This window comes from Helianthus annuus, chromosome 13 (assembly GCF_002127325.2).
Source record: "Helianthus annuus cultivar XRQ/B chromosome 13, HanXRQr2.0-SUNRISE, whole genome shotgun sequence".
Lineage (NCBI taxonomy): Eukaryota > Viridiplantae > Streptophyta > Magnoliopsida > Asterales > Asteraceae > Helianthus > Helianthus annuus.
In genome coordinates, this window is record NC_035445.2 from 124,384,261 (window position 1) to 124,400,811 (window position 16,551).

General features: G+C 38.1%; 1 protein-coding gene across 1 annotated transcript; it reads left to right on the plus strand.

The window, feature by feature from the left end:
• The first annotated feature begins 11,175 nt into the window (after positions 1–11,175).
• On the plus strand, positions 11,176–12,508 carry LOC110903197 (protein STRICTOSIDINE SYNTHASE-LIKE 12). Its single transcript, XM_022149314.2, has 2 exons — positions 11,176–11,442; positions 11,699–12,508. Exons 1-2 carry the CDS (start codon positions 11,198–11,200, stop codon positions 12,369–12,371), a joined length of 918 nt encoding a protein of 305 aa, XP_022005006.1. The 5' UTR covers positions 11,176–11,197; the 3' UTR covers positions 12,372–12,508.
• Positions 12,509–16,551: the final 4,043 nt, after the last annotated feature.

A 16,551-nucleotide genomic window follows, 5' to 3' on the forward strand; every position in this document is an offset into this window, starting at 1 on the left:
TTTACGAAATTGATCAAGTTATAAGTCGATTTTAGGTCTGATTCTTTCAAGGGTTTGCTAAAACAGTGTTTCGCGTATTATATGAGAAAATCAAGCCATTTTATCCGTGAAAACTCAGTTAATTTTGAAAAATGAGAAGAAAGTAAGTAGAAATCAGAATTTTTGATGAAATCAAGCTGAAAATGGTAAGAACTCTTCCTCCTGAGCTCTGATACCACTTGTAGGATCGTTGTGACGACCAAACGAGTCGTTCAGAAGAGATCTCGTCCAATACGAAAGGCTGAATCAGACATATCGAAGTCATTTCAGCTTGATACACACTAGAATCACTTTAACTATCTCTTATATTGATTTGATGACGATTTACAGCCTGGAGATACTTCAGCAGAGCTTCGCTACCGGAATCAGGAATGTTACAAATGAAAGACTCAAGCTCTCTATATATAGACAGACCCAGTTCGCATGGAATGGACTCATGCGACCTGGCCAGTGTCAGTTCGTACGAACTGGCCTAGCCAGTTCATGCAAACTGGACATCCTTCTCTAAAACACTATTTTCTAAGTTACCGAGCTTTGTTGTTTCTAATCTATCTACAAGACTCGATACAAGACGAAGTCGACAGACATATGCACCAACAATAATCATCAATGAATATAGCATAAAAACGATATCCATTTATGGACATAACAGGTGCGGGTCCCCAAAGATCACAGTGTATTAAGTCCAAAGCATGTAATGAACGTTTGATATTTAAATCAAATGGCAAACGATGTGATTTAGATAACTGACAATGAGAACAAAGTTTCGGTTTAGGTAATAAAGAAGTAACAAACAAAGAACCATTTTTATGTAACTTAGAAATAGCATAAAACGAAACATGACCAAGACGACCATGCCATTTCTCAAAAGAGGCTTTAAGATGTTGGGAGGAATAAGATGCCACGAACGCATGATGTCCTTCTCTCAAAATGTAAAGACCGTTTTCACACGTGCCGCTTGCAAGGATTTGCTTTTCTTTTGCGATCCTGAATATTAAAAAAAAAAATTGTTAGAGAAAAGCACGTAAACAGGTGAATCATGTGTAAGTCTACTTATAGAGAGAAGACGTTCCGTGAGGTGAGGAACAACAAGAACATTTTTCAAGGGAATTTTGTTTTGTATGGTGGCGGATCCGATTTTGGTGACAGGTAAAGTTTTACCTGGATTGCCATAAGGAGCAGTGACATCATCATCATTTGGAGTCATATGTGTATCAGCACCTGTGTCACCCGTCCAATCAGGATAGTTATCAGTAACATGACATTGGGCATGGAATGCCTGGGCAAGATTAGCATCAAGCGAGGAGGCACGGGTGGCATATGAAGCAAGATTCGGACAAGCACTTGCATAATGACCATCTTTTCTGCACAATTGACAATGGGGTGGTCTCCTGGCGCGACCACGACCATAGGGACGGCCGCGACCACGATTATTTGAGGAAAAATTAGACGAGGGTTTGGAGGAATTACCGGATATGTTATGTTGCGCAACAAAGGAGACCTGCGGAGTGGAAGGACCATGGATGGATTTTAGAAAAAGCTCCTGATTTTTAAGCTTTTGAAAGAAGGTCACAGAAGGTGAGACTGGCTGAAAGAGCACGGTGAGTGGTGAAGAAGTTTTCATAGGTGGGACCGAGGCCACAGAGGAACCAGTGGCACTTGTCGCATTCAGAGACAGGGTGACCTATGGCTGTCAATTCGTCACAGAAGGACTTAAATTTTCGGCCATATTCACTGACCGATGAAGAACCTTTTTGCTGCTGGCGAAGAGTGTCCTGAAGGATATGAACACAATCGATTGAACGATGACTAAAAGTTGCTTCGAGAGCGAGCCAAACTTGTCGAGCGGTTGATAAACCGATGATCTCGGACATGGCCTCTTCAGAAAGAGAGGACTGAATGAGAAGACAGACAGATTGTTCGGCTTCTAACCAGGAAGAATATGCCGGATTTGGGATGGTTTTGTCGTCAGCGGTGAGGGTGGTAGGCGGAGGTTCGACAGATCCATCAACATGGTCGTAAAGTTTGACCATGGAGAGGACTGGGGTGATTGGGTGAGACCATTGGAGATAGTTTGCAGAGGTTAACTTGAGAGGATTAGAGTGGAGAAGACCGTGAAGAGGGATTTGGCTGTTTGTGCTACAAGTTGACATGGGTGCAGGGGAGAACAAATTAGGGCAGAAGGAAAAAAAAGATGGAGAAGGCAATAGGGAGGTGGGGCCGTAAATAAGGGATCAAGGAAAGGGATCGGCTATTTTGGCTGATACCATGAGAACTTGAATAATTTCCAAGATACTAATTTCATTCATAACAAAGAACATATATACACAAGTAATTTAGATATAAATGGAAATACAATATTTACTAATGAATACAGTAATAAATGAGAATAAATCAAGGATATTGGAATCCTTGATTTACGTTTTGCTATTACACAACCTACCTGAACCCTAACCCACTTAGCTGATGTCAGATATCACGTCATTAAAAAGAGCATACATCATCAAAAATGCCATGTCAGCTACCATGTCACTAAATAAAGTATCACATCAGAAACCATGTCAGCAAAAAACGCCACATCAATTTCCACATCACCAAACAAAGTGCCACATCAGCAAAAAACTAACTGGGTTAGGGTTAAGTTAGTAGTAACAGAGGAAAAAAAGTTGAAAGCTGGGAGTGGTGTGGTACAAATCGAAAGTTGAGAGTACTATCGGCCAATTATTAAAAGTTGAGGTAATTTAAATCCAATAACCCCTAAACATATTATAAACACCCTCAATTTAAATTTAAATCAATGCATTCAAAGTAGCTACTACCAGTACATTGTGTAGAATCAAAGATCTTAATATATGCCATTTCAAACCAAACAAGTTACTATAAACAACGAACAAGTTCATCAGATGTCCGTCGGTGAAGGTGGATGTTGAAGACAATGTGTCATTGATAGTCCATCGGAACTCAAGGAGCGGTTAATGTGATCTTTGATGAATTACTGGTGGTTATTGATGAGGGACCACAACCAGGATATTTAGCAAAGAAATGTTGATGGAGAGCAGCGACTATATTCCACTAACAGTATTAATCTACACTTCATCGCTAATCCGCAGGTATTTTGTTTCTGAAAGATTTATATATGTAGGGTAAAAATTAAATACAAATTGGTCTTAACATACTACCAAGTAAACATGAGAAGTGAAGGAATATATATATATATATATATATATATATATATTAAATTTATTTTCCCATCTACTTAAGCATTATGTTTAGTTGAAAAATATAAAAAATAAGTTTTTTCGTGTATTTACTCTAGTAGAGTAATTATATTACTCAACTAGTGTAAATACAAAATTGTATATTATTTTTTTAGATTCTGGAATAAAATATGTACTAAACAAGATGGAAAAACAATAAATAAAAAAAAACTGATGCAGGCCCAAGCGTAGAAGATCGAGCCATGACATTTCTGGAGGCCCATGATAGAGCTTCCATGGGTGATTTATGAAAATGAGCATAACTTCGGCTACGGGTCTCCGTTTTAGGCATTCGACCACATGCGGACAGTATGAGGTGAGCCATGCGGTTCGCATGAGCTTCTAGCGCCCACAAATTTTAAAAGCCTTGTGGACCATAAGTCTTATGGCTTGCGGTCCGCAGGGGATGTCCAGAAGCCAAAAATTTGGCATTTTCCCATATTTGACCCCTCCACATCCATACTTCCACATATTTACGCATTTGGTCCCTCTCGTCCAACTTACCGGGAATATTTGAGAGTTGATTAGACACGTGTTGCCATATTATTCGTCTTGAATTTTCGAGGTGTTACATCCTCACCCCCTTAAAAGAAATCGCGTCCTCGAGATTTATTTAAATAGATAGGGGTACTTTTCTCTAATATTTGCTTCAACCTCCCATGTATTTTCTAGGCCACGATGGGAATCCCATTTGACTTTCACGATGGGGATCCATTTCTTACGGAGCTTTTTAACCTGTCGATCCTCGATCAAAATCTTTTTCTCAATGAACCTCAAGTTTCATCAATTTGCACATCGTGGTGCGGCATTTGCTAGCGACGCATCAGCTAGACGTTTCTTTAAATTTGAGATGTGGAACACATCATGGATTCCACTGAGTTCCTTAGGTAGCTTAAGTTTATAAGCTACAGAACCGACACATTCAGTTATCTTGAATGGTCCAATATATCTCGGGCTCAACTTGCCCTTCTTTCCGAACCTCCTGACACCTTTCCAAGGTGACACTTTCAATAAAACCTTGTCCCCAATTTGGAACTTAAGAGGTTTCCGCCTCTTATCAGCATAACTCTTATGCCTATCACAGGAAACTTTGAGTCCATTGCAGATCTGTACAATCTTATCCGTGGTTTCAAGAACTATCTCAGGTCTTGATAGTTGGCTTTCTGCAACTTCAGCCCAACAAATGGGCGTTCTGCACTTTCTCCCATACAAAGCTTCAAATTGAGCAGCCTTAATACTTGTATGGTAACTGTTGTTATAGGAAAATTCAGTTAATGGTGGGCGGTAATCCCAACTACCACCTAGATCAATGAGCCATGCTCTCAGCATGTCCTCTAACGTTTGAATTGGACGCCCACTCTAACCATCAGTCTGTGGATGGTAAGCCGTACTGAAATTTAAACGCGTACCTAAAGATTGTTGGAAACTTTTTCAGAAATTGTCCACATACAATTGTGCCAGTTTTTCAGAAATTGTCCAGTATCCCTATCAGTTTCGCCCCGTGAAGCGAGGTCATATGTGCTACATAACCCAATAACACGATTAACACAAAAGGAGATGAGCGATGGCGATAGCGATAGCGATAAACAACAAGCGATATAGTGATTCACACAATAAGCGGTTAGCGATCCACATAATAACCATATATGCTCTTTTTAGTGACGTGATATCTGACATCAGCTAAGTGGGTTAGGGTTCAGATAGGTTGTGTAACAGCAAGACGTAAATCAAGGATTCCAATATCCTTGATTTATTCTCATTTATTATTGTATTCATTAGTAAATATTGTATTTCCATTTATATAAAAATTACTTATGTATATACGTTCTTTGTTATCAATGAAATTAGTATCTTGGAAATTATTCAAGTTCTCATGGTATCAGCTAGAATAGCCAATCCATTTCCTTGATCCCTTATTTACGGCCCCACCTTCCTATTGCCTTCTCCATCTTTTGTTTTCCTTCTGCCCTAATTTGTTCTCCCCTGCACCCATGTCAACTTGTAGCACAAACAGCCAAATCCCTCTTCATGGTCTTCTCCACTTTATTCCTCTCAAGTTAACCTCTGCAAACTATCTCCCATGGTCTCACCCAATCACCCCAGTCCTCTCCATGGTCAAACTGTACGACCATGTTGATGGATCTGTCGAACCTCTGCCTACCACCCTCACCGCTGACGATAAAACCATCCCAAATCCTGCATATTCTTCCTGGTTAGAAGCCGAACAATCTGTCTGTCTTCTCATTTAGTCCTCTCTTTCTGAAGAGGCCATGTCCGAGATCATCGGTTTATCAACCGCTCGGCAAGTTTGGCTCGCTCTCGAAGCAACTTTTAGTCATCGTTCAATCGATCGTGTTCATACCCTTCAGGACACTCTTCGCCAGCTGCAAAAAGGTTCTTCATCGGTCAGTGAATATGGCCGAAAATTTAAGTCCTTCTGTGACGAATTGGCAGCCATAGGTCACCCTGTCTCTGAATGTGACAAGTGCCACTGGTTCCTCTGTGGCCTCGATCCCACCTATGAAAACTTCTTCACCACTCACCGTGCTCTTTCAGCCAGTCTCACCTTCCGTGACATTCTTTCAAAAGCTTGAAAATCAGGAGCTTTTTCTAGACTTCCTATGTGACTAATTATAATAAATATATGAATGCGTGTATGGAAATGTGTAATCCAACTATCGCAACGCTTAACGCTCGAAACGAAACGCCAAAACTCAATTCGCCGGAGGCGTTTGATCGAATGATAATTCGATCGGATGGCCATCCGATCGGATTGCCACCCGATCGGATTGCCACCCGATCGGATTGCCACCCGATCGGATTGCCACCCGATCCGACACCTTGCACCGCCTTCCATCCCCTTTGCCTATAAATACCCCACTTGTCACATCAACAACAGTTGATGTTACGGCTCCCACTCGACCAGCACGCTCCAGACCACTTTTCATCTGATTTCTCGTGATTCTCGTAAGTTTCTACCTCAAATCTTGTACTTCTATGATCTACACACACTTCTTCATCTTTTCCACCATTAAATCTCACTTTTTCACCGTAAAATCCTCTGGTTTGGGGCGTTCTAAGATGATGTCATCATAGAGTTCTTAGGAACAAGGAAGTGTGACCTCATCTCATCAAGAACAGTCTAGATCTGATGGATTTCATGGTGTGTAAGCACTAAAATCACCTAGATCTAAGCCAAATCTAAGTATCTCAAGTTTCTTTCAAACTTTCTTAACCTTCTACTCAAAAACCGATAGAATCGGAGCTTGTTCTGACCTTCTACTCTTCTTAGTGATGTGTCGGTTCAAGATCTGAGTTCTATCAACGAGACCACCGACCTCGGGTTAAGCACGAACCATTGTCTCGAACAGCTGATCGATCGGGCTAGGGTGATTCCTGCCCGATCGGGTCACCTGGGTGTTGATGGGGTTCTATTGTTTGACACGTTGTCACATCGTCTCGAGAAAACCCGCAAAACTTTCAAAACAACCAAGTGTCAAGACGATCAGGCCGCCGAGACGGATTGCCGTCCGTTCGAATTGCCATCCGATCGGATTACTACCCGATCGGACAGCCGTCCGATCGGCTAGCACTTGTTTCCGCACTTAAAACATTATTTCAACCTTTCAGAGTTTGAATGTCGAACGGATTGTCATCCGATCGGATTGCCATCCGATCGAACGACCACCCGGACCATGTGATGTTTGAACTTCAACACTTAAACAATTTTCAACATGTTCAATACATAGACAGTTCCAACGGATTGCCACCCGATCGGATTGTCATCCGATCGAGTGACAAGCTGCTGTGAACTTGTTCCCACTAAGTGTCCCACCAATCGGATCGTTACCCGATCGAACCGTCGTTTGATCGACCGACCTGAAGGGTAGAGATACTTCTCTGTTTTCAAAATGCTACAACGAAAACTTCAAAAGACAACCATCATACACAAACACATCCTTACCAAACAAGATGACAGCCCAATCGAATGACCACCCGATCGGATGACCATCCGAATGGATTGTCATCCGATCGACTGGCCATCTGATCGGATTGCCATCCGATCGGATTACCATCCGACACTTGGTACACTGCTACCGTTTAACGCACTGCTCAACGTTTATGCTATCAATCTGCAATCAGGCTAATCTCAGACGTGTTCACTTCAATCCAACCAAGTTGTGTTTACTTGCTGAGCACCAACTGTGAGTATACTTGAACCCCTTTTATCGCATTTTGGGTGTAACATACGTTCGTATCACATCGAACTTATCAAAACGAATTATACAAATTAAACTGTTATCACTTGCGAATAACTGTTATGCAAATTTACACGTGATGCTAGTTACATATGTGTTAGGACTTATACTCGCAAGGTCCCGCCTTAACTAGTATAGTACTATAGAACCCGACGGGGTCTAGTTAGGATGAATAGCAATCACAATCGCAACTCGAGAGACTTAGCTGGTAGTATATGTCTTGTACGCATGTATGTTGAGGTATCTTGTTTATGTATTTGGTAATTCGCAGTACTTTTAACTATTTACGCTATTCTATCAAAACTTGTATACTCGTCAATACTTTTGTATTGACGTTGTTTTAACGTATGTTGCAGGTTTAGTAGCAGTCTACATCAAATCAAGCTAGGAAGTCTAGAAACTCACCTAAAATCTAGGTTGTCGGATTTATATTATTCAAGAGGAAAAGAAATATGTGATAACTATGTGGATGTATTGATTGTTAGTATAGGATAACAAATGTGATAAATACTGTCGCTTTATAGTTGTTGTGGATTTTCTTGAGCAATCTGATTCGCCTAGTGTCGCGCCCCGATGATTCCGCCATCGGTTGGGGTGTGACATAAGATAACAGCGGTTGAGACACCAGTTGTGTCAACAGTTGTTAGTCAATCCACTGATTCTAGCCAATTTCAATTCCCATCACAATCAACCCTTACACTCATAGCACGTTCTTCTTCCCAAACTCTTCCTTCTCCAAAATCTGTTTACACAAAAAAGAGAAAATTCATGGTGCATGAAGAAGAGAAGGAAGAAAAAGATATACCCACACCAATTCCGTTATCAGCTACTCCATTCATTCAAACTTCACCCAAACCATTTGTTTCACCTCCATCAACAAAAATCAACCCATTGGCAGTAAATTTCCCTCTAGAACTGCTTGCAGTTCAAGATGAAATGACTCAAGTTTACACAGAGGATGATCCATCCAAAAGAGCCTTCCCATCTCTTCATGGATTCAAAACTCCAAAGAATATTGATGAATATCTGAAACTAAAGGCAAGCAAGCAGAATATCTTAAGTTATTAGGTCGCATGCAACATTGGCTTAGTCAAGTCAAGAAGTTAGAAGATTTTGCTAGAGACCTGAGTAAAAATATGTCAAATCTGTCACCAAATGTTCAGCTACAAAAGACATTAAGGAATGATTTCTTGAACATTATCATGGATACCAAGCCCTACGAAGCCTACATGTCTGATTTCAAATACTAGCCCCTTGAAGCTCTTAAAGAGGAAGTTAATAGAATTGAAAAGATGAATAAAGATCCCTAAATGCAAAAATCTGCTCCCAACTGGAAACAATACAAAAAGGTTGAAGTGTTGAAGTACAAGAGAATGAGGGCAGAACTTGTAGCAGCTAAGTATGGGACTACTAGACAAATTGGAAAATGGTCTAGGTAGTATATTGATCGAGCTTACAATAAGCTAGAAGAGCGAAGAAAGACAGATCCGTCGCTTCTTAAAAAGCTAGTAGGCAAAGATGAAACCATTGTTAGACGTCATCAGGCCATTACATCTAAAAAGTTGTTCTCATCAGCAGATGTATCCATCGCTGCCTTGAACCAAAGAAAAAGAAAACAACTGATGGATGAGGAAAAGATGAAAAGAGAGAAGCTGAACTAAAAAAAAAGAGTCTATCAGAAATCAGTTACGATATGGATTGGATGATGCTTCGTTGCAATTACAAGCTCAAGTTGCACTTCAGAAGTTGGCAAGCAGGCCTCAATCGCCAAACTCCTCTCAAATAAAACTTCTACCAAGAAACCCATCAAACCCAAAAATACTAAAGTGGAGTCTGACAAACAGACCCATGTCTGATGGTAGTGTTGAAGAGATATTAAGGGAGAATGCACTTGGTCTGAATCCAGTTGACCTCCAAGATCTTTTTAAGCTTCAGCTTGATAGGGATGAAGATGATACTGATTCCTTGGATTTTGAGCTCCAATTCAAAGGGCAAATCCGGGAAAGGATGAGAGAATAAAGATCTGCTGATTTCTAAAGTCTGCTGATTTCTTGATTTAGCTTTGCTGAAAGTTGTTGAGGCAGGTGATTGTGTGTTTGTAGTTAATGTTTGTTGAAACTTAAGTTATATTCAAGTTTTATTAAGTTTTGTTAGACGTCTTTTATACGTACTTGTGTATATAAACAGGTTATATTGTCTTTTTGGGTAAACAGTTTACATTGTCAATGGGTGGATACACGCTTTTTTTGGATAACAAAATGGAAATAATCGTTGTAACATATATATTAACCGCTAATCTATGATTATCGTTGCCTTTTAGCTATAATAGATAACACGTTTTGGTACAATATCTATATACCTATCTATACTTTCTATTAATATTTGTTATGCATGGTTTTCTAAGAAACCACCCGTGTTTGCACACGGGTCTTACCGCTAGTACATATAATAAAGTAAATCAATGGTGGACACGTGTCATTCATTGGAGGTATCTGTTTTGTTGTTTTCCGCCTCTTTCTCCTCCTTAATTATCTCTTACTTAATTAACAACATATATTTTTAGATAATTAAAGATATTCATTATCCCCTCCTTAATTATCTCCTATTTAATTATAAATACTTATTTTTATAATAAAAAATATTCATTATATATATAGATATTAATAAATGATAAGATTAAAAATCAAAGATATATAAAAATAATCTACTCACTTCAGGTAAAATTGTCTTTAAATTATATAAATAAAATATTAATACATTCGATTTTCATTATTCTCCACCGACTTTTTTTAATTCCTCTCATTCTCAATTATCTACATAACATATATTATTCCTACATATTTTTGTGTGTTCTTTTAGATAAGAAACATCTGAATAATATATCCATATAATTAATACAAATAGATTGTTTTGTCAATCAATATATTGATTAATACAACGGGTTATTTATTAATAATAATTTCAATGATACAGAAGCATCTAACTTAATAATAAATAAATAAAAAAACAAAGTAAAATGTTACATCAAAGTTCATTTTTTTTTCCAAAACATATTGATAATTGTGTGTGCTAATTGCTTACATTATTTGTATTTAAGCCATGTAATACACGTGTTTATTCAATTTTGCAATGTACAAGTTTTTAAAGATGTTAACTTTTTTATTACTTAGTATATAAAATTATATTTATTCAGTGCGTGTAATACACAGGGTTTTAAACTAGTATTATATAGCAAATTAATATAATTCCATAAATGGTTAGAACATGACATCATCTAAAGAAAACAAAATCTTAATAACCTAGTGATAATTGTAAAGTTTTTCAAATCATCTAACACTTTTCAACCAATGGTGTTTTGTTATTATTTGTTTGACTAAGTAACTCCATGTAAGAAAACGTAGATTTATGAAGATATAAATTATGAATATCTAGAAGTCGGCATGCTTTCTTTCCATGAAGTTAAAGCAACTATCTTTATCCCAAAGAAGGAATAGCATAGGTCAACTATTAACAACTTGTTAATACATTCATAGTAGGTGTGTGGAAGGTGTAAGTGTGTGTTTCGATGTGTATATAAGAGGATGATGTATAATGAAAGATGCATTGCAATTGACAGATAAATAAGAGAGTACATTTACAACCATGAAAACAATCAGCCTTTTAGTTGTCAAACTCATTGTTTGGTTCTTGCTTCTGGGAAGTGTGTTCTCTAATGATTATAAAACTTCTAACAAACTTGTGTTGCCTCCAAGTGTCACAGGCCCTGAATCTGCTGCTTTCGACCGTGCTGGTGAAGGTCCATACGTGACAGTCGCAGACGGTAGGATCCTAAAATGGAAAGGTCCTGCCATTGGGTTCGTTGATTTCGCTTACACTTCACCTAACAGGTTGGTGCTTAATCTTCTTTCTTAGCTACTCCATTTACTAGAGTTCAATGCATCTAAATGTTGTATATTTTCATACATGGTCATTGCATACAACTTAATTAACATACATTTTTTATTTTCATAACATACTTCCATTTTTACCACTAGTTAATATAACAATGTTACATTTACATGAAAATGTAAAAATATGCACAATATTGGGTATTTAGGTTTCACATAATTACTAATTACTTGGTTAAACTTTATTTTGTTTCAGGACCAAGAAATTATGCGATGGTACAAATGATATTAAATTGGGATCAACATGTGGAAGACCAGTGGCTCTAAGCTTTAACTATAAAACTAGTGATCTTTATATCACCGATGCTTTCTTCGGTCTCATGGTTGTAGGATTCAATGGTGGTCTTGCAACTCAACTTTCTGGTGGTTACAACTACTTATCAGGCATTGACGTTGAATCATATACCGGAAATGTTTACATGACTGATGCTAGCTTGACACCTGACTCGACTGGAAGGCTGTTGAAATACGATCCACGAACTCAATGGGTAACCGTTTTGATGAGCGGGCTTGCAGGTGCAGGTGGTCCAGCAGTTAGTAGTGACCGAAAGTATATTTTGGTTCCGGATTACGTAAACAAGAAAATCCAAAAATATTGGTTGCAAGGACCAAAAAGTGGCACAACTGAGGTTTTCATGACCAACTTTGGGAGCCCAAAGAATATTAAGAGAGCACTGAATGATGGAGAATTTTGGGTGGCGGTAGAGAAGCAAGCTCAAGGGCTAAGGATCAATGGGTCTGCAATGGTGCTCCAAACTGTACCCCTTACCCAGTTGTTCGACACGAGTGTTGCTGTGGTTCAGGAGATGAACGATGCGCTTTACGTTGGTTCGAGCCAGACTGACTTTGTTGGTGTCTACACGAACTAGAATCTTACTACTCAACTACCCCATGAATGACGATAAAAACTTACTATTATTGACATTGTATTGGAGGATATATGTTCTCCCATAATTGATTAACAGCAATAATCTTTGGATTGAAATAAATTGGACCCTTACTTCTCTTGTATGTAATTTCAATAAAATAAAATTTGTGTTTAAGTCTGAAGTATGCAGTGGAAAAGTTGATGAAAACTATGGCTTTTTGGAAGCGGGATAAATGAGTGATGATTACATAAAGTCTGAATTCAAACATAAGCATGTGATCAACTACTTTTACAAATTAATAACCAAATTTCTTTAACTTTGAATTATGGAAATGTCAATATGTCATAGCGTATTAGCCAAATCAGAATGTTTGTTCATCAATCTGACACAAATCTAAATGTCGGTATGCAATCACTTGTTCATTATGGATGCTATATTTTAAATACATATCTAGTAACAAGTTTTCTTTAATGCATCTTTAGTTAAAAAGGTATTCAATTGCATTACAAGTTTTTTTTTTTAATACATCTTTAGTAATAAGTATTCAATTGCATTACATATGTATTTCAATGTATTTTAATTTCTGTAACCACCCTCCTGCGTGAGAATACGTATTCGTTTATGGGAGAGAAAGTATTTGAGAGAGAAAGAGAGAGTTGTGTGTTACCTCATGATGCAACGCGAACTTAGCATGGGGTCTGTTGAAGTATAAAGTCAAAATTGTCTCATAAGCTGGTGCAGGGGAGTTAGAGGGGCCTTCTGGTCATTTCTCAAAGTTTAGTAGTCTTTAGTTTACATTTGAATAAGTGATGAAAGATCAGGGACTGAAAGTGCTAAAAACAAACGATGGTTGTTACTGGTAGTTAGGGTTAGAGATTTGGGGCTTTATAAGCTGAGCAACTGATCATACTTGGTACTTGGTTGGTTTTGATTACATTGAAATTTCTCATTCAATTCTTTTCTGTTTTCAATTTGTTGTACTTCGTTTCATATTCAATAAAGTAATCAGTGAGATTGGAGTTGAATTGTGTGATTGTTCTTTGTGCGATTGTGATTTCTTTGGTGTTTAATTACAACAATTGGTATTATGTGCTAGATGATTAATTTCTCGTATTTATACTTTTGTATTTAAATCCTTAAACCCTAGTGTAAACATCCCTTAAACTCCAAATCGAACACATTCATTCTTCTAGTCTCGACAACTTCGCCACAATGGATAATCGGAAAGCGTATGCAATTTGTGAGTATACCTGAAACCCTTTTTTTTGTTTACCACTTTTGGGGTGTAACATGTTATCTAATTAACTTACACTTAAACTTTATTCATAATGCACAAACATTCCTTATACATGCATGCATACTTGATTACTTGATACTTTAAACTTGGGGTTATACTTCTTGTGTTAGACTTATCATTAACCTCGTACGAGCCTATCCTTGACATATATAGCGCTATAGGATTAACGCACCACCCGTATTCTTGAGGTTATGTCATGAGCTTATTGCGTTTCATCATTGGGTTGATTAGTCGAACACATGCCGATTTTATTGTTTATCTTGTATCAATAGCTTGCCATGTGGAATTGTTTAAACAACTTATTTTTTTTATGCTATGTACGAAAACTTGTATACTCGCCTTTGCTTTTGCATTGAACTTTATTTTAAACATGTTACAGGTTGAGAACGATGATGCTTTGAAATTGAAGTAGTGATGATGCTTAGATACACACTTAGACGTCTTAAGTTTTAATATGTTGTATCAATTTTGTACTTGTTTGTTGTATTGTCATTCTTGTATTTCAAGTTGTTGTATTTGATTCAAACCTTTGAAATTGACTTTTAGAAATGAAATGAAATGAAATTCATTATTTAATTATTGTCACCGATAGTGTTATGAAGTCTCTTGCAATCTCGTTTTCGTCTCACTCCGATGTTTCCGCCATCGGTTGGGGTGTGACAACCGCTGAGTCCATCGTTACCCTACCTTCTTGACTATCAGAAACTGGAACGATGCATATTGCTATAGTACTCGTGTTCGAACCACTTATCATGGTAATGGATTCTCACTATTTCAGGTCCCATGGATGGCGCCAATGTAGAAATGTCACGTGAGATACGTCCCTTGGCTTGGTGATCCAGTTGGAAGTGGCTTGGACTCCGATCTACAAAACAGAACACCGTTAGGACTCGTCAGAGGAATGGGTTATTCCTGTAACCACCCTCCAGCGTGAGAATAAGTATTCGTTTATGGGAGAGAAAGTATTTGAGAGAGAGAGAGAGAGTTGTGTGCGTTACCTCATGATGTATCCTCTATTTATACTTTTTGGTGGATTAGGGTTTCCTCTTAAATCGGGAAGTTGGTTGTATGATAATTCCCACTTTCTAGGAGATATTGTCAATCTTCTATTTGCATGAGAATATAACGATAATATTCTCCTTAATATATCGCATTTAATGACGGTCTACCCGACCCGGGATGACCGAGCCGGGTCAATCCTCCACACCATGGCACTGCCACATACAGTCATACAGATCAACAACCAAATATTCACCGAAAACTTCAACGAAATAATACCACATTATTATCATGTGTTACTGTGTTAGTTTTGGATACACAAAGTCAAGTTAGGTTTTAACAAGTCATTTTGATGTTAAAAGATATGTGTATCATTAAGTTTAAACTTATGGACCTTAGTCAGCCTTTTCAAGTGTTAGGGGCTGTTTGGCAACTTTTGAATGGTTAAGTGAAGAGCGAGTAAGAGGTCTGAACCATTAAGTGTTGACCACTTTAGATTAGAGGTATTAACCATTCAGACTCAATATAATGCTTAACCATTCAGAGGCAAATGTCGGAACCATTCAGACGTTTGCTCGTGAAACAAACAGTCTGAACCATTAATTGTTGAACCAGTAAGAGGTCTGAACCGTTAAGAGTCTCGTTAAGAGGTAAACAAATAGCGGATAATTTAACTTACACAAAACCACATATGATTGTAACAAGTCATTTCACTTTAATAATATATGACTAAATGTACACTTTTGGACCTTCATAGATGACATAGGCCATTCCGTTAACTCACTAATTAAGTTTAATCAAAGTAAATGAATGTTGATTATGCTCCAAAATGAAATAGAAAATATTTTGATCAACATAACCAGCATACTAGACTTAATTAAAACAAAAAATAAAAACCCAAACATTTAAAATAAAAACTAAAGTATTGAAAATTTATTGTGGTTATTTTGCGAGTTATGGATCGTTTTTTCACCCTTCTTCCGCTCTCTCATTAGTTCACAAACGAGTCACTCATTCTAGTTATCGGCTCCGCGTCATTCGCCCTTGAGTTCTTAGATCAGCGAGTCCTAGTTAGTGAGTTGCTTTGCTTCTCCACTTCCATAAGTTTCTCTAGTGTCACAGTTTACTTTGGTTTCATATTTTCATTTATTGTGAACTAGTTGGATGCACCCAAGCTTCATGGCAGGGGGCGATTTCTAACAAAACTTAAATTGAAACATAGACGCAATGGTAAAAAATAGTGTTTTTACATAAATCGAAAACCAATACGAATACCAATAGTACTGATGCGGTTCAGTCAGTATCGGTTCGGTTTATCATGATACTGGGGTCTCTCTTTCTCACTCACTTTTTCCATAGACTTATTGTCACCACCACTCACCGCCCTCGGTCTCTCTTAAGTATATTCTTACAATTTTAATGATTACAAAACCAGGAGAGAAAGCGGGTAGAGTTAGAGTGTATTATGAAGAAAAGAGAAGAATTGAGCACTTGAATGAGGAAGACACGCTTGGTATTTATAGGCAGAGCTGGTGACCGGGCATGGCCCGTGCCTGCAGCGTATCTTGTAAAATCTGAGTGGGTGACGAGGTGTGGTACTGAGGCACGGAGCTTGGTCCGCTCTTGTGGGTCCCATGGGATCTTCAGAAGTCATGGTTGTAGGATTCAATGGTGGTCTTGCCACTCAACTTTCTGGTGGTTACAACTACTTATCAGGCATTGACATTGAATCATATACCGGAAATGTTTACATGACTGATGCTAGCTTGACACATGACTCAACTGGAAGGTTGTTTAAATACGATCCACGAACTCAAAACGGGTAACCGTTTTGATGAGCGGGCTTGCAGGTGCAGGTGGTCCAGCAGTTAGTAGTGACCGAAA